Below are 23,719 nucleotides of genomic sequence, written 5' to 3' on the forward strand. Positions count from 1 at the left end.
AGTGCCGTCCGTCAACGCGGCACTCCACGTCTAGGCCCCTGCTATCCATATCCATATTATTTGGGTAGGGTATGGGTAAAAAAATTACCCATTTAAATTTTGGATATGGGGAGGGCATTACCCATTTTACCCCATTCTCATTTGTTCTTGAAAAGAGAAGCAAGCATATTAACGGAGCGCGTATGCCTTGTACTTGGACTTGGGTTACTACCGAGATTAAAAAGTAGGCAACATGAAGGCGGTATATGTAAAACTCGGATCTAAAATTTTAAAACCCCTCTTCACATTACAAAACTTATCAAATTTGACCAAAATTTGGAGGGATAATTTATCATATGGAAGAGTAACTTTGTACAATTTTTGTTTCATATCTACATGTGGGACCCACACATATATCACATTACAAAAACTTATCAATTTGACTAGAATTTGGAGGGATGATTTATTATATGGAAGATCAACTTTGTACAAATTTTGATTTATTTCTCTATGTGGGACCCACATATACCTTTTTTTTATTTATTGGGTTACCCATACTCATTGGATAATACCCATTTGATTTAGGTATGGGTAATGTTTTTGGCTGTGTTAGGCAGCGCTACATCATAGCTGCAGCCGCTGCTCTGCAAATCCGTAATAACTGAATCAACAATAAAAACGTTGTTCAACCTGCTGCAGTCCAGCCGCAGTATCTAGATTCCGAACAGGGCCTTTATAGATGGGGATAACTGAGGGTCTGAGACCATGTTTACTTCCCAAACAAAAAATTTTCGTCTTATCACATTGAATGTTTAGACACATGATAAAGTATTAAATATAAAATAATAATAATTACACAAATTGCGTGTAAATTGTGAGACGAATCTTTTAAGTCTAATTACGCTATGATTTAGCAATGTGGTGCTACAGTAAACAGTTGCTAATAATGAATTAATTAGGCTCAATAAATTCGTCTCACAGTTTCTAGACGAAATCTGTAATTTATTTTATTATTAGTCTATGTTTAATATTTTAAATGTGTATCCGTATATCCAATGTAACACGTCAAGAAAAAATTTCGTTTCCGAACTAAACAAGCCCTGAGTATGAATATGGATCCCACTGCCCTTCCCAGTCTCCACCCCACCCTGCGCGGCTGATACGTACGCGTGACGGAGCTGAAGCAGCAGCACGGGCGGCACGGCAAACGTTGTTTGCTGTTTCTTCCGCACGTTGCACCGTCGCTGCTGTGCCCGACACCACCAGGTTCGCTTTTTCATTCCCCCCGCGGCCCCGCGCTCTGCGCGCGACGCCCGGGCCCGGGCCGCGGTGCCGGATCACGGTGACACGGGACGAGACGCGGCGTGGCTATTCTGGTGGCGGCCTGTTTCGTTGACTCCGGCCTCCTCGCACGGTCGACGGTAGGTGGCTGGTTGGACTCGCGCACTCGTCAGCCAATCAACCTCATCGTCCTTTTGCAGCACGTCATGTATGATATATACATCCAATCCAAGCAAGCAAACACGTCACCGTATGTCCGTATGTATGATATATCCAAGCAAACGCAAGCGCTGCAGATTATATTGAACCCCAAAATTTACGACGGGGTTGAACTACAGCACTACACTAACACATTGCAGCCAAAAGTCGTCAAAATGGCACACAATCTGGTCCCATACGAGTTGCTAACAGCCAGATTTATAGGAGGATTCTTTTTTTCTTTCCTGCCATTCTGATGTTAAAACAGCCCCGCTCATCCGAGCAGGGAGAACCAATGGGTCTCTCATGCCAGAGATATTACAACACGATCACCAGCCTTTTCCTATCAACCACAGCCAGTCGAGCACAACGCCGGAGAAAATGCCGCCGAGGAGGCAGACCACCAGCACGTTGCCCAGCGCGTTCTGCTCCGGCCCCTGCAAAACAGCAACAAAAATTCAGAAACACGGCCTGAAACACTGGCTGCAACCAAAAAAAAAAAGAAAGAGAGGAGGAGGATGAGATTGCAAACTCGCCTTGTATCCTTTGGGCGCCTCGGTGAGGACGCACACGGTGAGGAAGCCATTGGTGAGGCCCAGGAAGGACGTCAGGAAGATCATGTAGCCTTGATCGCCGTACTTGGCAGTGAAGTAGAACGCGGGGATGAACAAGAACCGAGCCAGGATCGCCCCCGTGAGACCCTTCCGGGAGGTCAGCTTGATGCACTTGATCAGTGGCAGGTACCTCCCAATCAGATCCCACACATTGTACATCGCAATGAGCGTCAACGCGTACCTGAAATTTTGTCAGGAATGGACGGCATGTGAGGTATTTGCACAACAGCACTAGATTTTAGTGGAAGCTACAGTACATGTGTTTACATGCAACTAAGTGCTTGAGAAAATGGATAGAAAGTAAGATAAGATACCATGTTCCCAGGCTGTGTGCTCCAGTATCTTCAGACAAAAATCCAGGGAAGATTGATAGAGTCAGGACATATATCAGGAAAATGTCAAATGCGTAGTCTATGTTCTGTATCAACAGATCTTTGGTGCTTAAACGATCGCATTTTTTGGGATCTTCCTCGGCCTGCAGAAGTCAGAATATAATCATATTAGTTTGGTTGTCATGATAAAGTTAGGAAATGAATAGAGGAATTGATATTGTGAGACAGACTTGTATAGAATGTTCATTGCTGATTCCTGCAGCAGCAAGATCACTTGCAACAGTCTTGCTCCCTTCAGCGGCGGCCTTTGATCGGTAGTGCTTCACGATGGGTAACTTGGGAAAGACATACGCATAAAGGAGTAGGCACACTAGCTCGAAGAAGCATGTTATCGAAAAGAACAGTACTGCACCGAGCAATCAAACATCGATTGTTATGCAGGAAAAAACATTGCAAATTTTCAAAGTTTGTGAAAAACATTGGAGAAGGCACTGAAGATAAGTATGTGAGATTGGAAGAAGCGCTGAAGGTACTTACTAGCTCCATTACGAAGACCATTTTGTGAGTTCTCAAATGCTGCTTTTGTAATTAATCTCAAGGCTGATGTTAGAACTCCTGATGCAGCCAAGCCAGCAAGGAAAGACTGAAAATTCAAAGCAGGATATGAATCTTCAAGGTAAGGATGTAATTTGAGGATGATCAAAATAGCAAGAATCATCACGAATCTCTGAACCTCATGTGAAACGCTACCTGAATAAACTCCGGGCACATGAAGGAAAGGTCGCCAACCAAACCGCCTTGAACACTGGCATCAGCTGTCCCAAATAAGGCACTGATTATGCAGACACCGATAAATGGACCAAGTCCACCCCTTCCTTTAGTACCAATGTCCAGCTAGAGTAACAGAGATGATTAGATGAGTTATACTGGCACATCATATATATTTTTTTGAACACAAGACAATGTACTTACCATTATTAATGCAAAAGAACTAATTAAGAAAAGTGCAAATCCAATTAGATTCCTCTTCCTTGTGTTGAGCTTTGCTTCATGGTATGTCAGGATGCAGGTTATTCCGAAGGCAAAAGGTTGGTAAGCTATTGTAAGAACTCTTGTTGGATGGTATGTCTGCAACCAAAAGTAGTACGTTAGATATGCTAGGGTATTTACTACATTTCCGTGTATGAATGCAATAAATTCTGCAATGAGAGGAAAACTTTATTTTGATTGACAAGCTATCTTAGATGTAGCCTGAACCGATAAGATTGTATTGGTTGTCTATCCCAACACTCTGATGAAAAGTGAAAGGCAGAGGATGCTTAAAGCATCTATTCAAGTATGCTGCGTGTATGATGCTACTGAATTGGTTTCCATTTAAACCATGAATTGAATATAGTAAAATATATCCCATGATTCACAACAAATGATAAGGATGCTTTTTTTTTCAATTGAAATGCAAAACCCAACAGAACTTGAGTGCCTGATCTCATTAAAGCCATGAATGGAATGTCCGAGATAAGCATGTACCGGGAACAGAATTGAATAGTAATCTTCAATGGTGAGCATACTATTCCAAGCGAAGAGGCTTCCATTTCCCAAAACCCAGCAGACAAGTATACCCAAGAACTTCCCCTGTCAATTTCAACCAAACACAACAAAGTTTCAGTAACCATTTCTAGTACTGCATAGAAAGATATCTGAAATTTGCATTATTAGAGAATAAGGATAAGTTAAGATACCTGAGCCTGAGGTGCCCCCGCACCTGCGACCTCGAGGCTCATGATAAAGTTCACCTGCGCCTATTCAAGAAAGTTTCTAGGATAGGCACACACTGCAAAGAGACATGTAGCATTTATTTCAGAATTCAATACTGCAAAGAGATGAGACAGAAGCAGAACTGGAATATTTTGTTCGTTAGCCGATAAAATACTATAGTTTCAGAGAGCATGGTTAAACAAGACCAAAATAATCCTAACGCCTTAGTTAAATAAAGAACAGGGCACAGAAGTATCTAAATACGATTGTTCAGTTCCTCTGCTATTCCAAACTGAAAGTTTCAGAATTCAGATGTTGAAGTTGAAGATGCCTAGCTACTGCTCTGAATTCCGAAGCAGCAACAAGAGAAACATAAAAAGGAGCTGCCTAATCCACACCACGAACACGATTCAGCAACAACGCATGGGCCACGAAATCCGGCAGAACACTCGCCATGACGCCACGCCACCGGCACACCACAATTCACAAACTACAGAGAAGGCCAGAAACGCAAACAGATCCAACCCCAAATCGCATGAACCCCACAAAAAAAGGGCATCCGCCTAACAAGAAACCATGCGCCGAACAGATTACCACCAGAGACCTCGCGAACCACCATACCCCCAACCCGAGTTAGTATAAAACAAACAAACAAAAAAAGAACACCTAGGCTAAACCATAAACCACGAGTTAAAAACTTAAAACACCAATTCACCACCACCACCACCAACAACAACGTCCCAAGAAAGAGGCATGCGGGAGAAGAGCAGAGCACTGACCTGCCGCTGCTCCTCCACGGCGAGGCGGCGGCGGCGGCAAGGGGAGGAGAGGAAGCCGGGTAATAACCCGGAGGAGGAGGAGGAGGAAGAGAGAGGGGGGCAACTATAACTAACCCAAGCGCGCGTGGGATCCGGTTTATATATACATCTGGGCGCACGCACGCGCACGCGCATATAGCGCGCGATTAATTTGCGGGCGAATGCAGCTGGAATCTCTCGGGTTTCTTTTGACCCCTCTCGGTGGGAGAATCTCTTCCAGAGGATTACGCCGACGTGCTTCCCTTATTAATTTAATTAATTGTTATTGGGCTAACAATATTATACATGTGCGAGGAGGATAACAAATCGGAGCGGCGAGGAATGGTTGCGTGGGAACATCGGACGGCGTTCAGACTGTCCCTCCTGCGTTCCCACTACTGTTAACAAGAAAAAGAGATACTCCCGCAGTTGACCTTTGTAAATATATTTCATCATTCGTCTTATTTAAAAAAAATATAATTATTATTTATTTTATTTTATTGTTACTTGATTTATCATCAAATATTTATTTTAAGTATGATTTAAATATTTTTATATTTTAAAAAAATTGCATTAAGTAAAGATACTAAGACACTAATATAAGTAGTACCTTCATCAGTTTGAATGAAGACACTGACTTTTGGGCTAACCATTCGTACTATCACAAATTTATCGGGAGTAACCATTAGTTATTTTTTAAAAAAATAATAATAAAAGTAAGGACAACCTATATTTTGTTATAAATTCAAACATCAAATACCTAGTTTTAGATATATTTAGAAATATATTTTGTCGTATATTTAGAAATGAAACGACTGCATAATGTGAGAAAAATAATTTTTTTTAGATAATGAAAAAAAAATCTAGTTAGGTGTGCCCTATTAGATTTAAATGCATATTAGATGCGTATTTATATTCGACGATATCTGCAACGGGGGAGAATAGCAGATTAGTGAATAATATTGATCCCCAGATTTAATTTGCAAGGCTGGAGATTCATATGTATACGGTATATCAACAGTATCTCTCATCATTGTGCTGCTGGTTTATTACTTTCCTCCTAGAAGAAAAAGAAACGAATAAGTGTAGTATTTTCGAAAGTGACGTGACGAGTTGGACATGGCCATCTCTTAGCCAAAAAAAGCTCTTGCTTTTCGGTTGCCCCACATACAGATAGTCAGATAGAGATGTAAAAGATTATAAAAGAAGACAAGAAAAGATGACCATAAAAATCAAAGAAGAAAAAAAGAAAGGAGCTTCTTGGTTTGACCTAAGAGTGACATGATAGTGGAGTCCACTAATCTCAGCCGTACGATGTCCTTCTCATGATTAGAAATTTGGGGATCGGTTCTTCCAAGTGGCTCGCTTTTTATCTTGTGAATTCGCTGTGATTTAGACTGAAGATTGTTGTGCTTTGCACGATGACTACTCCCTCCGTACTTATAAAGGAAATCGTTTAGAACAATGTTTAAGTTAAACCTTGAGAATATAAATCATGAATAACTCTCAATTTATTGAGTTTGAAAATGTAAAAATTATATGAATAGATTTGTCTTGAAAAATACTTTCATACAAGTATACATATATTACTTTTCAATAAATATTTTTTATAGAAACAAGTAGCCAAAGTTGTGTTTTAGAGATGGAGTCGCTGTTCTAAACGACTTCCTTACGGAGGAGTATATGTTCTCAGCTTGGGCTGACTTTGTTAGGACTGGTTGGGAACAAGTATGCTGTGCACGGAAAACGGAGTGGTCTATTAGCGTGCGATTAATTAAGTATTAGCTATATTTTCCTTTAAAAATGGATCAATATAATTTTTTAAGCAACTTTCATATAGAAACTTTTTACAGAAAATATACCGTTTAGCAGTTTGAAAAACGTCCGTGTGGAACACACTAGAGAGAGGAGTTGGGAAAACTGGCTGCCGAACACAGCCTTGGCCTTTCTGCCTGCCTGCCACCTTAGACTAATTTTCGTTAGTTTATGACAATCCAGAATTGCAGCTTTTTTGGGTCAAACGCTGCGAGCCTGGGAATGTGGTGCTCGTATAGTATAATAATCTACAGAGATGAAAGTTGATGATTGTTCTTATCTCCATGATAAACGGTGTTTAGGGGTAATCAACTCCCCGCCGCTAAAAACAATCATTTGCTTGCATCAACAGCTAATCCAGAGAAACGTGACACGGACGATGCTGACAGCCCGTCGTCGTCATCTGCGTTGCTGAGCTACTGCAGATGATTGCATCAGATACCTTCAGTAGCAATTAGACACCCAAGATGAACTGTTGTTTTATCTGCAATTTCTGCATCACCCTGAACTCAGTATCAACTATCAAGCATCTGAAACTCTGTTAATAGAAAATGGGAAAAAGACATGTAATGCAACTATGCAAGACATAATATTTTACATCTCAAAAATATGCCTTTACATATGTTCTTCCTCGCTTTCCTCCTCACCATTTCGATACATTTGCAGGTTTAATTTTCAGCAGAAGAGACTGTTCAAGCTGTGACTGGAGCTTAATTGCATCCAGGGTCCCATACACTCGCACAAAACATTGAAGAATATGTTACACAAGTCGATCAATGGTCACCACCCTTTACCTATCAACCAGAGCCAATCAAGAATGGCCCCGCAAAATATGCCTCCCAACAGGGAAAGCACAAGCAAGTTGCCCAAAGCATTTTGTTCTGGTCCCTGCATGAAGAATCATTCATGGGATATAGTTCTTTTTCTTTGAAAGATCATTCATGGATGTAGCTTATCAAATGCTACAAAAAGGCAACATCAATGGTTGAAAACATTCATTCATCCACTAACCTTGTACCCTTTGGGTGCTTCGGTGAGGATGCAGACGGTGAGATATCCGTTGCTCAAACCGAGAAACGACGTTAGCATGATCATCCAGCCCTGGTCACTGTACTTTGCAGTGTAGTAGAATGCAGGAATGAGCAAGAACCGCGAGACGACGGCGATCAGTATCACCTTGCGGGACCTTAGCTTGACTTGTTCAATCAGAGGTATGTATCTTCCGATCAGATCCCATACGTTATAGCTCGCGATCAAGACAAGTGCATACCTGCATAATGATGTGACAAGAACAAGAGGATGGGTTTTAGAAGTAACCTGTCAATGATCGATCCAAAGTCAAGTACGAAAGTTAGGACAGTACCAAGAGCCCAAGCTGTGTGATCCAGTGTTTTCAGCTAAAAAACCCGGAAAGATGGACAGTGTCAGTAAATAGATCAAGAACAAATCCAATGCATAGTCTGTGTTCTGTAGTAGCAACTGCTTGGTACTCAAACGTTCAACGCAGGAAGGGTCTTCTTCAGACTAAAAATCCATATAAAACTTGGTGTTAACAGATCCTCTTGCTAAGATTCATTAAATGATACAAAACTTCCTACAAACTAAGAAGATACCAGTGGATTTGCGCGATTTTGGATGCCACCAGCAGCAAGATCAGCAGCGACTGTCAGAGACCCCTCTGAAGCTGCTTTTGAACGATAAAACTTCACGATTGGCAGCTTCGGGAAGATGAAAGCATATAGTAGAACACATAGTAGCTCAAAGAAGCATGATATTGAGGAGAACAACACTGCGTCAATTAAGTAGATATGTAAGAAACAAGATAGAGGTTGCATAGGGATAATCATATACGATTGTTGCATCATACTAGCTCCTTTGCGAAGGCCATCCCTGGAATTCTCAAAAGCCGCCTTTGTTATAAGCCTCAATGCAGAGGTTATCATTCCTGATGCAGCTAGTCCAGCAAAGAAGGACTAGAAATCAAACAAATAAATCAGTGAGCTAAATTTGAAGGTAAAAAGACCATAGCGATTTGTCTATGCATCCAAGGGGAGAGATTCACCTGGATAAATTCTGGGCACATCAGGGAGAGATCACCTGTCATTCCACCTTGAACATGACCATCGGCAACACCAAAGGCAGCAGCAATGATGCACACGCCAACAAATGGCGTGATTCCACCTCTCCCTGAAGTTGCAACATCCAACTGCAATGTAGGAGAACACACCAGTGTGATACAGTTCTGCTGATTTAGTATTAACCATGTTAGAACTGCAATAAGTAATCCTTACAACGATCGCTGCAAATGAGCTCAAGAAGAAGAGTGTGTAACCCGCCAAATTGCGCAACCTAGTGTTGACCTTTGCCTCATGATACGTGAATATGGCAGTTGTGCGGAGGACGAATGGCTGATAGGTGAGAGTAACAACTCTTGTTGGATGGTAATTCTGAAGTCAGAGAGCACAAAATCCGTTAGAAATATCTTCCTTTTTTGTCAGCAATTTTCCTATCGCTAGACAATTAAGAAGAAACCAATATTACTTCATACAATTCATACCGGAAAGAGAAAGGTGTAGTAATCTTCGATTGTAAGCATGCTGTTGAACCCAAAGAGGCACCCATTTCCCAGAAGCCAGCAAATGAAAATACCCCAACATTTTCCCTATTATCAGTGTCGCAACATTGCCAGAACAGACATTTAGTAACACTGAATAGACTAAGTACATTTTCAGGTGAAGATAATCAATGAAAACCTGAGTCGTAGCTACTCTTTGTTCTCCTTTACCATATGCCATGTTTGTAGTCAACTAGGATGACCCTAGATCAAGAAAAACAAGAACTAAGTAGAATTGAGAGTGACCATGCCAAATACATGTATAAAGAAATGAGAACTTAGAACGCAAAACAACACTTACAGTGATCACTCTGTGATATGAGGAGCTGCGCACCCAATGTTAGAAGGAAGAGGGACATATAATGACAAGCCAGAAAGGTAAAACTCATACACAAATTGAACAAGAGAGCAATCTTGGAAGGGAACAGAGGAATAAAGGAAGCAAAGGGTTGCATTCCCAAGAAAATTAATATGAGATTAGATGAACTAATAAATATTTTATACACCTCAGCCAATCACATAGTACTATATACGCCATTATATCAAAGCGTCAACGCAACAGATTGGATCACAATCACATGACGAAAATTATTGGTGATAGCAACTAGCAAGGATGTGTACAGCTTCACGGGATAGCTGAAGCTGGATAATGATTAATGAAAACAAAACATTTCTAATGCATACCCGATGATTGAAGATTGTAGTTATATTCAACGGCATGTGCATCAACGCATGACGAATTGACGACTCCTTTGCGGCGCATTCCCACTAGACCATAGATGTCCCGAGACTCGCCTCACCGGTGTCCTGTTAGAGCAAACTTGCCATTGCTTCTTAGAGTCAACACACGCCGGAATTCATAGAATTTTCGCCGTATACCTCATTGGTTTCGCGTCGTCTTCATCGTTAGTAGATTGGAAAGGGATGTATGAAATCTCAATCCAGTAAGCCACTAAACCTCCCTGCAGTACACGCTGGCTGTTAGTCAAGAAAGTGAAATTCTTGAGCTGGGATAGATTCTCAGTTTCTCACTCTGAGTGCGACAAGTGAGTTCATGGCCAGGTTCACACTGGGACACTGGGTCCTTGCACAAACAACTACTCTAATGGCTACTGCTCGGAACAAATTATTATTTCTGAAACAAAGAATTGTTCATGAGGGCACGGCATTGGAATGCATTCGAAGACCAAAACAAAGATCATATCTAGGACTAGGAAATCAAGAAGGAAACCTTCTTGCCTGGTGCATGCGCAGCGGCGCAGCGAGAAGAGGAACGAACCCCTGTGTCTTCTCGGCCAGGGCCCAGGAGGAGCCCCCCATCTGCGCGGCTGCGCCGCGGATAGGGAGAGAGAGAGCGCGAACGGAATTTGGAAATCCCGGACGGGAGAGCGTTCGGCTCGGCGGCGCGATTCGGCGGCGGCGCCGCGCAGACGGACAGACGAGGGACCCGGAAACGGAAGAGAAGATGGGCATTGGAGTGGGCAGTAATGGGCCACAGATGAGCTTCGGTTTAATCATAAGGAATAAGTCCACTTTTCATCCCTAAACTTTACGTCGAGTTTGTGTTTTTTTTTTGAAAGAACCCAGCAAGCTGGTTTTATATTATAGAAGAAGTGAGAGAAACTGTACAGAACAGAAGAAGACAGGGGAGACGTTCCCGGAGGAATTCTTCCTGCCTGCACTCCCTAAAAAAACAAAAGCCTAATCTCTTAACATAATACACTTCACTCCCTTGGCACCTGCCATTTCCCACAAATGAAGCTCATCTATGATCTTGCTAGCAAGTACCGATGGTGTAGATTCTTTCCCTCTAAAGATGCGATTGTTCCTTTCCATCCAAATCTCCCAAAGCGTGGTCAAGACTGCTGAAAGTAGCCCTTTCTGTTGCAACTTTTCTGCCTCATCTATTTGCTTGCGCCACCAATTGAGGAGAGTGTTGTCTGTGGTCACATGTAGGAAACGTTGCGGTCTGAATTTGCGACCAATGTCCCGCCATACCTGCTGCGTGAAGGGGCACTCCATGAAGAGGTGCTGTACCATTTCGAGATTTCTGAAACAGAGTTGGCAGAAATAGTTATTTGGCCAGCCTCTGCATTGCAAACGATCTGCCGTCCATATTCTATTTTGCGCCAGCAACCACGTGAAGAATTTGTGTTTCCGTGGTGCCCAAGTTTCCCATACAAGCTCAGCAGAATCCGAAAACGTTTTGCCCATGAACTGCATGACATATGCTGATTTTGCCGTATACAAGCCACTGGCCGACCACCGCCAGAGGATTGTGTCCTCAGCCCCTTCATGAATCACCTCTCCTGCGTTGTGGAGCACTTCCCATACGCATATATATATATATATATATATATTCCTGAAGCAGCTGTATTGTCACCCCTCCGCGGATGTCTTCGATCCAAGCATCATTGGTTATTGCCTCAAGAACCGATCTGTTTTTCCTTTTGGAGTGCTTGAAGAGGTTTGGGGCTAAGTATTTCAGCGGCTGATCTCCTATCCAGTTGGATTCCCAAAATTTTGCCTTTCGTCCATCTCCGACCAATACTTTGGTGGCAGCAGCAAACAGAACACGATCGGTGTCATCACAGGGCGGCAGGGTTCCTATCCATGGTTTTTCCGGGCTTGTCCACTCATACCAGAGCCAACGTAGCCTCGGCGATCGTGAGAACTTCTCCAAACAAGGTATGCCCAATCCACCATGTATTGTTGGAGAACATACTTGCTACCAATTCACTTTACATTTCCCGCCCAAGCTTTCTTGGTCTTCGGCCCAAAGAAATTTTCGTCGCGCTTTGTCAACATAATTTAGGAATCCTTTTGGTGGTTTAAGAACGGTCAGCAAGTAGGTTGGAATGGCACTGAGAACTGATTGCACAAGAACCTTCTGCCCGCTTTGATAAACTAGCTTGTTTTCCAGCCCCCATCCTTGCTCTGATTTTGTCCATTACCGGCTGCAAATGGACCCGCTTTAACTTCCCCGTAGTAAGAGGCAGTCCAAGGTAGGTTTGGGGGAAAGCACCCAGCTGCCCATCGAAGTTTTGAGAAATATCTTGGAGATCTATGTCGTTGCATCGAATTGGCATGATTGAACTCTTTGTTGTGTTTAGCTGCAGGCCCGTGGCATCCTCGAATTTGTCCAGGATTCCCAATAGGGTTTGCACTTCCTGGCGTGAAGGATTTAGGAACATTGCTGCATCATCTGTATAGAGGGAGGTTCTGAATTTTAGTGCTCGCGGGGCTACGCTTGTCAACATTCCTTCCCCGGTGGCCAAGTCCAGGATCTTCTGTAGGGGATCGATGGTCAGGATGAACAGGTAAGGGGATAATGGGTCACCTTGCCGTAATCCTCGGCGATGCTGAATACATTCCCCCATACTTCCATTCAAAGATATCCTGGATGAAGATGTTGCTAGTAAGAGGGAAATCCAATCTCTCCATTTAGGACACGTCGAGTTTGTGTGACATCCCTTATCTCTAATACCAGAAATCTTCACCTCTAAACCATACAAAACCTTGCATCACTTTACGTATAGATGCCTGGTTTCGCTGATATGGCATCCTAGTCAACAATCAAAAAGAATAAAAAAATGGGGTCCACATATCAGCGTCTTCTTTCTTCTCTTTTCTTTTCAAGTCTAGGAGGTAAAGGGAGGCGGCCAGCGGGATTCCGGCGGTGCGAGGTCATGGGCATTGGGGGCACCAAAGTAGATGGGCTCCAACCCGCCCTCCAGCACATAGTAGAGCTTCTCCGTCGCGTAGCTATCGGCGATAGTGTTCTCGATGGCGACATGAACTTATAGTGTGACATTGCGCGTCATGCTCCACAACCGCATCCCCGCACTCCATTGCCGCCCTTGGCCCCTCCTCCTTCACCTGCGTCGCTATCCTCATCGCGCTCCTCCGCGTGCACCGCCTCAGCAACTTCTTCGTGCTCCACGGGTTCGCCCTCCAAGCCATCGTCTCGCCCACCGTCGTCACCCTGATGCTGCGTGCACAACGAACCTTTGGATGTCGAGATCGACAATGTCATTGATGGCAGCATCGAGGTCGTGGCAGTGGGACTTGGGCGCTAACAACTTGAGCTCATGCGCGACGTTGACGCCCCAGCTGACCTTGAGATCCAGCGCGTAGAGGTGGCGCACAGCCGCACCGATGGTGTCCCTATTGGGGGCATGGGTGGCGCTGTAGACGTCAACAAAGCGGTGGACGATGCGGTGCCTGAGGTTGCGAGCACGGGGCTTGGTGGCGGTGGCCCTGTCGATGGCGGTGAAGAGCGAACTGCCGTCGGTGTTGACTTCCCCGACGTGGCCAAGGCGGAAGATGAGGGACAGGAGTGGGAGCAGGGAGGGAAGCTTCCAGGTGACTCCACGTCCATGCTCCTAGATCCAGTGGAGGTGGCGGCGGTCCAACACAAGGGTTAGGGGTGGACCAAGTGAGGAGCGGGGGCACAAGGATAGGGGAAGGGGGAGCGCCTTGGTGATGGTAACGGCAGCAAAAGAGGAGCTTGCCCATTCGAGTCAGTTTGGCAGCGAAATATCTCGTGGATAGGGCCACTTACATGTGGGCCCCACATATTTTTTTATTCCCTCCTTGCTGACTAGGATACCACATCAGCGAAACCACCCATGCATACCGCCATGGGATCTACTTTGCACGATTTTGAACATTTGAGAGGTAGAGCTTTATGGTATTAGAGATTAGGGATGTCATACAGACTCGACGTAAAGCTAAGGAACGGCAAGTGGATTTATTCCTAATCGTTATGGGTCCTAGGTGCCACCGGTCTGAGGGAACATCAATACCCAAATGGACCGAGTTATGGAGTATGATATTCTCTAAAATAGTTATGAAATATTTTCTTCCAAAATTTAATGTAAACCATTTTGAAAAGACCAATCTAAATAGCTTTTATGAATAACCATATATGGTCCTTGACAAAAAAAAATGGTGTAAATACTCTCTTTTAATCGAGCACGTGGCATAACATTTTAAACAAAGCATTTAAAACATTATTGGTGATTAAAAGTTTTAAATGCTTAATGTTGTTTCTTTCTGATTTGATATAATATCACAATTGATTATCATTTTCGTGTTTTACAATGATGTCGAATATTCAGATTTCCTGTACATGCAAAAACAAAAACATTTTTTTATCACCACCCTTTGCCTATGAGCCACATCCAGTCAAGAACAACCCCACAAAATATGCCCGCCAAGAGGAAGAACACAAGCATATTGCCCAAAGCATTCTGTTCAGGTCCCTGCAAAAAAATCATGCACACAACTTGAGCCCAATCAACCAACATAGAGATGGTTCAGAAAATTCAGAGACCAAACCTTATAGCCTCTGGGCGCCTCAGTGATGACACAAACGGTGAGATGCCCATTGCTCAACCCAAGAAACGACGTTAGCATGATCACCCAGCCCTCGTCACAATACTTCACCGTGAAGTAGAACGCAGGGACGAACAAGAACCTTGCAACGACTGCGATTAGCAGCCATTTCCTGGATGTCAGCTTGATCTGCTCGATCAGTGGCATGTATCTCCCGATCAGGTCGGACACATTGAACGTTGCGATCAGCACAAGCGCATACCTGAATTTTTCAAATTTGAGTGATGAATTTATGCATGGCACTAGCAAAAAAGTTACTGAATTTTTTCAGAGATTAGTAGGTCAGTAACTAGTACCAAGAACCCAAGCTGTGTGTCCCGGTGTCTTCAGCCAGAAAGCCCGGGAAGATTGACAGTGTGAGGACATAGATCATGAACACGTCCAGAGCGTAGTCCATGTTCTGATTTAGCAGCTATCTGTTGCTTAATCGTTCTGCGAAAGCCTGGTCTTCTTCATCCTGATAAATTCATGGCACAAGTTCAGAATGGTATCATCTCTTTTCAACCTGAGCATGATTGCTTGCTCGAATTGCATACCAAAGGATTTTCTGGCTGACTTTTGATGCCACCGGCAGCGAGGTCAGCAGTGACCGTCAGAGACCCCTCGGAAGCAGCCTTTGTGCGGTAGAACTTCATGATTGGCAGCTTTGGGAAGACGAAGGCGTAGAGTATGACACACAGAAGCTCGAAGAAGCATGCTATCGAGGAGAACATCACTGCCATCGATTTGCCAAAAGGATATATCAGTAATCAAGGATCACATTGCGCATATAAGTATTAAGTATATCACAATGTAAACAATGTATATCTGAATTTAGTAAAAAAAAGACAGCATCTCTGAATGTTTGAAAACTTACTAGCTCCTTTGCGAAGGCCATCTTTGGAGTTCTCAAAAATTGCTTTTGTCAAGAACCTCAATGCAGAGGTTATTGCACCCGATGCAGCAATGCCAGCAAAGAACGACTGAAAATTCCAAACACGACAAACATGAAGCAATTGCAGCATATTTTTTGTAACAGAACTTTTTGATCGAATGTCTTTAGCTAATGAATGAACTTCTGTTACTAAGCTTGTCTGAAAATTTATGACCTGGATGAATTCCGGGCACATCAAGGACAGGTCTCCAGTCATCCCACCCTGAACATGGCCGTCTGCAACGCCGAAAGCCGCGGCGATCAGACACAAACCAACGAACGGTGCAATCCCTCCTCTTCCTGAAGATGCAACGTCTAGCTGCCACACAACGAACGGATATAATTCAGGTTCAGAAGTACTCTCTTTTCTGACAGTGACAGATGATACTCAGCTAGGCTTACAACGATCACTCCAAATGAGCTCAGGAAGAACAGCATATATCTAGCCAAGTTGCGCATCCTAGTGTTGATCTTTGCCTCGTGATATGCGAACAGAGCTGTTGTGGTGAGGACGAATGGCTGATAAACGAGAGTGATCATTCTTGTAGGATGGTAATTCTGAATTCAGAAATCAGAATGCATCCATATATTCAGTCAGGTGTAAGTAACATCCTGTTCCACCAGTAATAATTTTAGGCAGATTTTGCAGTACCGGGAAGAGGTAAACATAGTAATCTTCGATTGTAACCATGCCATTGAACCCGAAGAGGCATCCATTTCCGAGGAGCCAGCAGATGAAAATTCCCCAATTCTTCCCCTATCATCAGCACCCCCAATGTTTCAGACAAAATTTTGAGAAGGTGAGGATGCTCTGAAACCTTCTGTAAGAATCTGTTTCAGTTTTGGTGGCTAGATGCAAACCTTGGTTTTGGCTAATCCATGGTCATCTTCATCACATCCTGTGATTAGCTCACTTTGATCGCCCTACAGATCAAGAAAGCAACCACTAAGAAGTACTCCAAAGATATCACACGAATAATACTACTTTCAGAGCAGTATCTCATAGAACTTCATGCTTCTGTAACTCTGTTCTTGTTTTCTGAACTGGTAGCAAGAACCAAGATACTAGATGCAGAACATCATGAGTTCATGACCAACGAAGAGACTGATTTGTCAAAAGTGGAGTAAGAACTTAACTGGGATCGCGCTGTAGGAGGAAGAGCTGCCCATCGGTCATAACAAGAGGGAGGAGACAAGAACTGAATACTGGAAGGGGAATTTTTGAAGGAACAAACAAAAGAAGAGAGGAAGAAGACGAGGATGCAAGGAGCCAAGGATTAAAGAAAGATTAAGATAATCTCCGCTTGGTTCGTTGATCCAACAAGATACTGTTTGCTTGCACTCCTAGCAGATCTAGTATCCATGGTGGACCATGGGGATTATTTTAAGATACACGTGGTTCACGCATCAACATCACCTGCATCAATATCAGCTGGGGTGATACTCTTCACAACTCGCAACGACTCTGACCCAGTGAAGAAAAAAAAAACAGCGACAGTTACGGCTAATTTGGAACGCAGGAAATTTGAAGGAGCAAGTTTAGTTCCTGTAAAAATCCTCCAAAATTCATTTGTTCTAGATGAGGCCTTACCAGGGTTTATATTTTCGACAAAAACCCGATTGAAAACTGCAAGATTTCGAGGTTTCGATATATTCGGGACGAAAGTAGGTTTTAAGTGGAATTAGTTTTCGAGAATTCAATTTTGCAACAGCAAAATTCAACCAAATTTTGTTAAAATTGGCCCAACAATATCATACCGCTGAGGATCAGAATCCAACACTCAATCAGAAAAGCGAGCCCTGGGCCTTGTTGATAAATAATAACGGCGAAATGTACCAATTACGCCAATGAAAGCTAGCAGAAATGGAGGAATGTCTGACATTTCCCAAAGCTTCTAGCAGATGAAATTGCCCAAAGACTTCTCTGAATCTCTCTGATGAACACATTGAGAAAGCAGATGAAGTTGCAGTGTTTCATGGAGAACAAAATCTGGCCCAGCTTAAGTGAATGCAAAGACAAGGCCTTTCCTGGGCCGGGATCCATCCAAACCCAGGCCCAACCAAACACGTAATCATCCAAAACAGGAACGCCTTTACTCGCCACAGCCGTCGGATCTGCGCATTAACACGGCTCAGATCCAACCGCTCATGAATGCGCATCGTCCGATCCCAACCGTCCATCCCAGATCGGACGGTTGATCCTCCCTCCGCCTAAACCACCCCCACAATTCTTAATTACTAATAACTTCCGTTTCCGTGACACCGTGACAGCGTGGACGTTCATAACCTTCCAATTAAAATCCAGACTCCCCTCGCATCGCATCGATCGCATCCGACGCGGCCGCCACCTCCCCTGACGCTGTCAGAGAGTGGGCCCCACGTTTCGCAACGTCTTAACCCCGTCACGTCACCTCTCTCTCTCTCTACCGTCTCGTCTCGCTTGCGTCGCGAGAGCTACCGTTACTCGCACTCTCCCCCACTTTGATCTGACAAAAATCCCAATCCCCTAGGCCGGACTCGCCGGAACCCTAGCCCGCCGCCGCCGCCGCCATGCCGCCCCGCCGGTACAAGGGGAGGGGGAGGGGGAGGGGGAGGGGGAGAGGGAGGGGGAAGGGGAGGGGCAGAGCCGCCGACGCGACGCCCGTAGAGGAGGTCGACGTGGAGGGCGCCAAGTCTGAAGAGGAGGAGGAGGAGGAGGCGGCCGCGGGGAGCGGGGGTGATACGGAGGCGGAGGACGCTAAGGAGGAGGGGGCGTCGGAGAGTGAGGGCGAGGCTATGGATGTGGAGGCCAAGGAGAGCGCCGACGAGAAGGAGGAGGAGGAGGCAGAGGCGGAGGCGGACGGGGATGAGGGTGAGGATAAGAGCGATGAGATGGACGCCGAAGCGGGTGCAGCGGAGGAGGAGGCGAAGGAGGAGGAGGAGTTGAAGGATGCTGAGGTCGAAGGGGAAGGCGCGGGGAGTGACTCCGAGCGCGGCGAAGCAGAGGAGGCGGACGGGGAGAACGAGGAGGAAGCCGCCGCGACGGACGGCGAGAAGGAAGAGGAAGCCGCCGAGACCGACGGCGAGGAGGAGGCGGAGGAGGAAGCCGCTGAGACCGCCGGCGAAAATGAAGACGAAGGCGCGGAATCCGATCCCGAAGGTGAGGCCTCCGACGCCGAGGAGAATGCTTCGGAGGAATCCCCTCCGTCCCCTCCGACCCGCGGACGCCGCCGCAAGCGCGCGGCTACCTCCGACCCTCCTCCTGAGGATGACGAAGAGGAGGGGACCCCTGCGCAGCCGCGCCGCCGCAAGCGCGCGGCTACTTCCGACCCTCCTCCTGAGGATGACGAAGAGGAGGGGACCCCTGCACCACCTCGCCGCCGGCGCCGGCGGAAGGCGGGGGACCGCGGCGACTCTCCCCCTCCTCTGCCCGACCACCTCCGGTGCCGCCGCAGTGATGGGAAGAAGTGGCGCTGCCAAAACCGAGCGCTCCCCACCGTTAGCTTCTGTGAGTATCACTACTCGAGGGCCAACAAGGGCAAAAAGCCACCGGCGGACGGAGAGGTCCTTGCTGTTGCTCTCCAGCGGCAGAAGAAGAACAAGAGGAAGGGTAGAAGGAATGTGAATGCATCACCAGCATCACCTCCGGCAGCCACTAGCGACGTGACTAGGGATCTCCCGAATGGACTGATGAGGATCTCTCCAGGGAGCAGCGAGCCTGCCGCATCGCTGCCATCGCCAGTGACAACAAAAGTTGGAGTGGATATTCCTGTTCCGACGCAGCGCTGCTACCGCTCGAAGAATGCTGAGCCGATGCCTGTTGGCCCTGTTAAGGTCACCTATCAAATATTGAATTGTCCCTGTTCGGTGTTTTGTTTTGCATATTTTTTATTTAGCCTAACTTGTGCTTATTTCTGATTTGTGTTGCATTAGGTTGTTCCTCGTGCAATGGGTATGTCAAAGGCAGGGCAAAAGACGTGTCACCGCTGCGGGATGAAGAAGGCCGCTCGTATTGTCCAGTGCAAAAACTGTGACAATAGGTACTTCTGCAACAGCTGCATCAACAAATGGTTAGTCTGTGGTTTGTTTATAATTGGTTTAGTTGTTCGCTTAGAAGGCTTGCATTTTGTTGATTGCTTCATTGTGATTAAGATATCCGTAGAGCTTAACATTTTAACCAAGTGTTGAGAACCTGTGTGATCCTTATTGACCAATTAGGAGAATGAATCGCCTGAGTTTCAGGATTTTGCTTTTACAGTAGTTGTTAAGAATGGACGGGCATGCATTTGCTTTAATTTATCAACTATAGTTACCAGGAATCTGGATCATGCATGCAATCCACGGAACATATTGAGATCCTGATTGCATGTTGCTGGTGATCTCACATTGCCATTTGGACACCGATTAATGGCAAAGGGAAAATTAATGGATATTTTGCTGAATCGGAAAAGCAAAGGATTGGGAGATGGAGCTATTCTTTTGGCACACTCTATTATTTCTCCTTGTTGCTTTTTCTGTTGCCTCTGCAGTTGCTTCTGGTTATTGCTATTGCTGCTGTCACCACCGCTGCTTGCAGCCTAGATGGTAGCAATGTTATTGATTAGTGAACACAAGACGGAGGGAGGAAGTGACAGTGAGGTGGATGGAGGGGGAAGCAAGAGAGATAATTGTAAGAGGCTCCAGGGCCGCTAGGGTTTGAATATGGGGAAGGGATATATAATTTGATCTTCTGATTTTATTGGGTCATTGCTTCCTAAAGAACATTACTAGCCTTCATTCCACAATTCTTAGCTATCTGTGTAATACGGAACCTTTCATTGACCTGGTCTTGTATTCCTGGTATTGTCCGATTTACTGCACACCTGATCTTGAGTAGTGTTCAAATTTAAATCCACATCTTGATATTTGTCCAGTTGACCCTGACAACTTTAGGAAATCACTTCTATTAAAAAAAATATTTGCATAATGTTGAGGTGAAGATGTCATCACCTGGTAGATCACGCACTAATCATAATAGTATGATATACTTATGATAAGGTTGTGTCCACTTTCCTTCTTGTTCACTTGTGCTTTCTGTACTATGAATAATCTGCTTCTTATTGTTCAGTGAACAACATTGAGGTGCATAGGATTTTTATAGTACATTTTATTTTACTCAATTTGAAACTTATAATCTAGCGTCAAACAACTCATGCTGGCATCAACACTAGGATGGCTAGTGCACGCTCACTGAATTTTCAATTTGGAAGGATTTGGAATGCTAAACAAAAAATTCACACTAACTTCAGTTCAATGTAATTTTGATTCATTGATGCATTGATTTATTTCTTTGCAGTAAAAATAAAATCATAATGTATTAATTTACCAATGAATTTATGCTGAAAGTATTCGTCTTGCTAGCTTGATTAGAGGTGAAAATCTTAAAACATATAATGAGATAACTAGATAGGTTTGCTAATTTCAATGGTTATGTTCCTTCGGAATTAGATATTGACCTACTCCCTCCGTTTCACAATGTAAGTCATTCTAGCATTTCCCACATTCATATTGATGTTAATGAATCTAGAATGTCTAGATTCATTAACATCAATATGAATGTGGGAAATGCTAGAATGACTTACATTGTGAAACGGAGGAAGTAGTATTTACAGAGATGGCAATATATAGCTATTATTAAACTTAGAACAGGTGTAAACAAAGAAACAAAATGCAGATTACTTCCAAATATTTCATTGTTATGGATATAGCCTTGGTTACGCTTGTTCTGCCAGATAATTAAATCAGGAGAAAAGTTTGTGATTTTGGCTCATCACTAGCAAATTGTTACGGACACAAAGCCATCAGAAGCAATTTCTTTTCTGGATCAACCAATGCTTGACTAGATCTTGTCATGCCCATGTATCTTGCTCCTGACTGTTCGTATCATGCAGGTATTCTGGGTTGTCCAAGAAGGATATTAAGACGCGCTGCCCAGTTTGCCGTGGTTCATGTGGTTGTAAACAATGCACCCTTGGTCAGACTAAGGGTGCCATTAGTAAGGTGATTATTTTACTAGATAACACCATGATGGCAATCTGGTGACATCCTTTCATTTGATCGCTGTGCTTATTTGTTGATGTGCACATCTTGAATCTTCAGGAATCATCAGGTGATCAAGACAAGCTGATAAGTATAAAGATTTGCAATCATCAATTGTACAAGCTTTTACCTGTAGAACTGAACCAGGAGCAGCTTGATGAATTAGAAATAGAAGCTAAAATACAAGGTTTGTTTTTTAATATTTGGTCTGCCACTTTCTTTTCAACTTAGTCAGCATAAATTAATCGCTCTACTTTTTTTTGCTCTTAATAGAAACAAAAATATCAGATGTCCGAGTCCAGGTAGCTGATGAGCAAAGCGGATCACTCGACTGGTAGGCTCTGGTCTCTATGATTCTCAGTTATATAGGAGCTAGTAGCATATATCCTAGTTACTTCTATCTTCTTGCTCTCAGCTTATGCTAATGTCAAACAATAACCTATCACTATGGTGGTATATATGTTAATCATCTTGTGGTAAGATTAACAAAAAAAAACTTTAAGTTAGTTTAGCATGTTCTGATGTACATGGATTAACAGATTAACTATTAAACAAACTAATCTATTATTACTTCGACGTTTCCTAATTTTAGGTTTGTTTGTTGTTTTATGATATTGTAATGGCATATTTTTACATTTATCTGCAATAATCTTAAACGAAAAGCATAGTTACTATTTAAGATATACACCTATGTAAAATCATATATCCATTGTGCTGATTTATGCTGGCTGTGTTACTTTTAAAAATAATTATCGTTCACTGCACTGTTATTGTATTGGAGTTTCTCATCTGGGCCCAGAGATCTTATGAACTTTTATTTGAACGCAGCAATAACTGTAAGCTCTCCGTGCACCGATTCCTGAGAAGCTGCCCAAGATGTCCTTTTAAGCTGTGCTTAAGTTGCTGTCAGAAGATACGTGACGGGAATATCTCAGCCGCCACCCCTGAAGACAAATTTAACCAACGGTTGCTTCAGCAAGAGTCAGCCCATGAGGATGGCAGCATTAGTTGCCCTTCCATCGAGTTAGGTGGTTGTGGCGACTCCTTGCTAAACCTGGTGTATGTGCCCCCATCTGACCAATCTGAAGAAGTCAGTTCAGGAGACGAGCTAGATGGTCCGGGCAATCATTCTGGAGTTAAAGATGCTGTTGCTGAGAGTAATGGAGGCCCTGACAGATTATCCGTTGGCCAGCAGGAGACCGTTTCCTCATAACTACAACTGCCGATGTTGCTGATGTCCCTTTCATCTTTGAGGTGAGTGTGAGAGTGTCATAACTGTGGAGACGCTGAGAGTAATGAGCATGGAATGTTCATTCTAAGGGCTGGAAAGGTGAGGGGTGTGCTCCGGATTCGTTAGACGGTAGATTGCCTGATTTAGCGTGATTATCGGCCCATATCGGCCATTGATTTTAGGTCTGTGACCTGTGGATATTCTCCGAGTAATTTTTTCCGTACCTGTTAAATCCTTGGTTTGGACATGGTGTACATAGGCCTAGGTCTTTGTTTACCCCTCCTTAGTTAAAATCTGGTTGGAGCTTGCATTGGCTGTACTGCTGTCATTTTGGTTGTTGGATGATTTCTATCTGCGTTTGTTATTGCAGATGGCGGAAAGTATCTGCTACTGCCATATGGATGATTTTTGGATAGCTTCAGGGTCCATCCTTCAAGGCGACCACAGAAACTCGCGGCTGAGGCGGTGACGACGGCATCGCTGCCGTCGCGGGCGCTGGCCCAATATGATGCTCAGGACCACGGCCATGGACCTTGGTCGGTTTTCTGTGTCCTCGTCGTTCGCATCATGGGACAGCAGGTCGCGAAATCGCCGAAAACGTGGCACCGTGGGTTGGGGTTGGTAGAAGTTGATCGAACGGGTCGTGGGATGGGCTGGGAAACCGCAGCCCAAGAAGGGAAGATGCGCGGCCAACGAACTGCAATGCATCGCATGTCCCTCCCTTCTGTGGGCC

At 44.3% G+C, this 23,719-nt stretch overlaps 4 protein-coding genes across 11 annotated transcripts; 1 reads left to right on the plus strand and 3 right to left on the minus strand.

Moving 5' to 3' along the window:
* Window positions 1–1,530: 1,530 nt before the first annotated feature.
* Window positions 1,531–5,136, minus strand: LOC4343573 (equilibrative nucleotide transporter 3). 2 transcript variants are annotated; one of them, XM_066312486.1, is made up of 10 exons: window positions 5,053–5,136; window positions 4,144–4,235; window positions 3,932–4,036; window positions 3,377–3,532; window positions 3,155–3,298; window positions 2,942–3,047; window positions 2,635–2,810; window positions 2,387–2,547; window positions 1,995–2,253; window positions 1,531–1,895 (listed from the first exon to the last, which is right to left on the minus strand). In XM_066312486.1, exons 2-10 carry the CDS (start codon window positions 4,183–4,185, stop codon window positions 1,788–1,790), a joined length of 1,257 nt encoding a protein of 418 aa, XP_066168583.1. In that variant the 5' UTR covers window positions 4,186–4,235; window positions 5,053–5,136; the 3' UTR covers window positions 1,531–1,787. The 2 variants fall into 2 exon arrangements, with proteins under 2 accessions (XP_066168583.1, XP_015647922.1); XM_015792436.3 differs by having other exon boundaries at window positions 4,939–5,136.
* Window positions 5,137–7,320: 2,184 nt separating this feature from the next.
* Window positions 7,321–10,821, minus strand: LOC4343574 (equilibrative nucleotide transporter 3). 7 transcript variants are annotated; one of them, XM_066312402.1, is made up of 14 exons: window positions 10,625–10,821; window positions 10,418–10,520; window positions 10,265–10,347; window positions 10,070–10,192; window positions 9,687–9,711; window positions 9,525–9,589; window positions 9,329–9,433; window positions 9,063–9,218; window positions 8,834–8,977; window positions 8,639–8,744; window positions 8,385–8,560; window positions 8,135–8,295; window positions 7,783–8,041; window positions 7,321–7,659 (listed from the first exon to the last, which is right to left on the minus strand). In XM_066312402.1, exons 6-14 carry the CDS (start codon window positions 9,564–9,566, stop codon window positions 7,552–7,554), a joined length of 1,257 nt encoding a protein of 418 aa, XP_066168499.1. In that variant the 5' UTR covers window positions 9,567–9,589; window positions 9,687–9,711; window positions 10,070–10,192; window positions 10,265–10,347; window positions 10,418–10,520; window positions 10,625–10,821; the 3' UTR covers window positions 7,321–7,551. The 7 variants fall into 7 exon arrangements, with proteins under 7 accessions (XP_066168499.1, XP_066168496.1, XP_066168500.1 ...); XM_066312399.1 differs by having other exon boundaries at window positions 10,617–10,821; XM_066312403.1 differs by lacking the exon at window positions 9,687–9,711.
* Window positions 10,822–14,417: 3,596 nt separating this feature from the next.
* LOC4343575 (equilibrative nucleotide transporter 3-like) lies at window positions 14,418–17,093 on the minus strand. The gene is made up of 10 exons (XM_066312405.1): window positions 16,836–17,093; window positions 16,560–16,622; window positions 16,351–16,455; window positions 16,101–16,256; window positions 15,874–16,017; window positions 15,642–15,747; window positions 15,322–15,500; window positions 15,082–15,242; window positions 14,729–14,987; window positions 14,418–14,652 (listed from the first exon to the last, which is right to left on the minus strand). Exons 1-8 carry the CDS (start codon window positions 16,866–16,868, stop codon window positions 15,198–15,200), a joined length of 831 nt encoding a protein of 276 aa, XP_066168502.1. The 5' UTR covers window positions 16,869–17,093; the 3' UTR covers window positions 14,418–14,652; window positions 14,729–14,987; window positions 15,082–15,197.
* A 1,030-nt stretch (window positions 17,094–18,123) lies between these two features.
* LOC4343576 (E3 ubiquitin-protein ligase JMJ24) lies at window positions 18,124–23,301 on the plus strand. The gene is made up of 6 exons (XM_015792027.3): window positions 18,124–19,511; window positions 19,611–19,747; window positions 21,608–21,716; window positions 21,816–21,942; window positions 22,029–22,089; window positions 22,584–23,301. The coding sequence occupies exons 1-6, from the start codon at window positions 18,249–18,251 to the stop codon at window positions 22,966–22,968; spliced, it is 2,082 nt and encodes a 693-aa protein (XP_015647513.1). The 5' UTR covers window positions 18,124–18,248; the 3' UTR covers window positions 22,969–23,301.
* Window positions 23,302–23,719: the final 418 nt, after the last annotated feature.

Source organism: Oryza sativa, chromosome 7, assembly GCF_034140825.1.
Source record: "Oryza sativa Japonica Group chromosome 7, ASM3414082v1".
NCBI classification, from domain to species: domain Eukaryota; kingdom Viridiplantae; phylum Streptophyta; class Magnoliopsida; order Poales; family Poaceae; genus Oryza; species Oryza sativa.

Excerpts from the sequence above, each read along its gene's own strand:
- LOC4343573 (XM_066312486.1), bottom strand. The coding sequence starts at position 4,185 with ATGAGCCTCGAGGTCGCAGGTGCGGGGGCACCTCAGGCTCAG. Across the intron at positions 2,811-2,941 it reads TGGTCTTCGTAATGGAGCTA|TACTGTTCTTTTCGATAACA; the intron begins GTAAGTACCTTC and ends TGCTCGGTGCAG. Across the intron at positions 1,896-1,994 it reads AGGCGCCCAAAGGATACAAG|GGGCCGGAGCAGAACGCGCT; the intron begins GCGAGTTTGCAA and ends GCTGTTTTGCAG.
- LOC4343574 (XM_066312404.1), bottom strand. The coding sequence starts at position 9,566 with ATGGCATATGGTAAAGGAGAACAAAGAGTAGCTACGACTCAG. Across the intron at positions 8,978-9,062 it reads GCTCATTTGCAGCGATCGTT|TTGGATGTTGCAACTTCAGG; the intron begins GTAAGGATTACT and ends CCTACATTGCAG. Across the intron at positions 7,660-7,782 it reads AAGCACCCAAAGGGTACAAG|GGACCAGAACAAAATGCTTT; the intron begins GTTAGTGGATGA and ends TTCTTCATGCAG.
- LOC4343575 (XM_066312405.1), bottom strand. The coding sequence starts at position 16,868 with ATGGGCAGCTCTTCCTCCTACAGCGCGATCCCA. Across the intron at positions 16,456-16,559 it reads ATGGATTAGCCAAAACCAAG|GGGAAGAATTGGGGAATTTT; the intron begins GTTTGCATCTAG and ends TGCTGATGATAG. Across the intron at positions 15,501-15,641 it reads TGGCCTTCGCAAAGGAGCTA|TGATGTTCTCCTCGATAGCA; the intron begins GTAAGTTTTCAA and ends AATCGATGGCAG.
- LOC4343576 (XM_015792027.3), top strand. The coding sequence starts at position 18,249 with ATGCCGCCCCGCCGGTACAAGGGGAGGGGGAGGGGGAGGGGGAGGGGG. Across the intron at positions 19,748-21,607 it reads AACAGCTGCATCAACAAATG|GTATTCTGGGTTGTCCAAGA; the intron begins GTTAGTCTGTGG and ends CGTATCATGCAG. Across the intron at positions 21,943-22,028 it reads AATAGAAGCTAAAATACAAG|AAACAAAAATATCAGATGTC; the intron begins GTTTGTTTTTTA and ends TGCTCTTAATAG.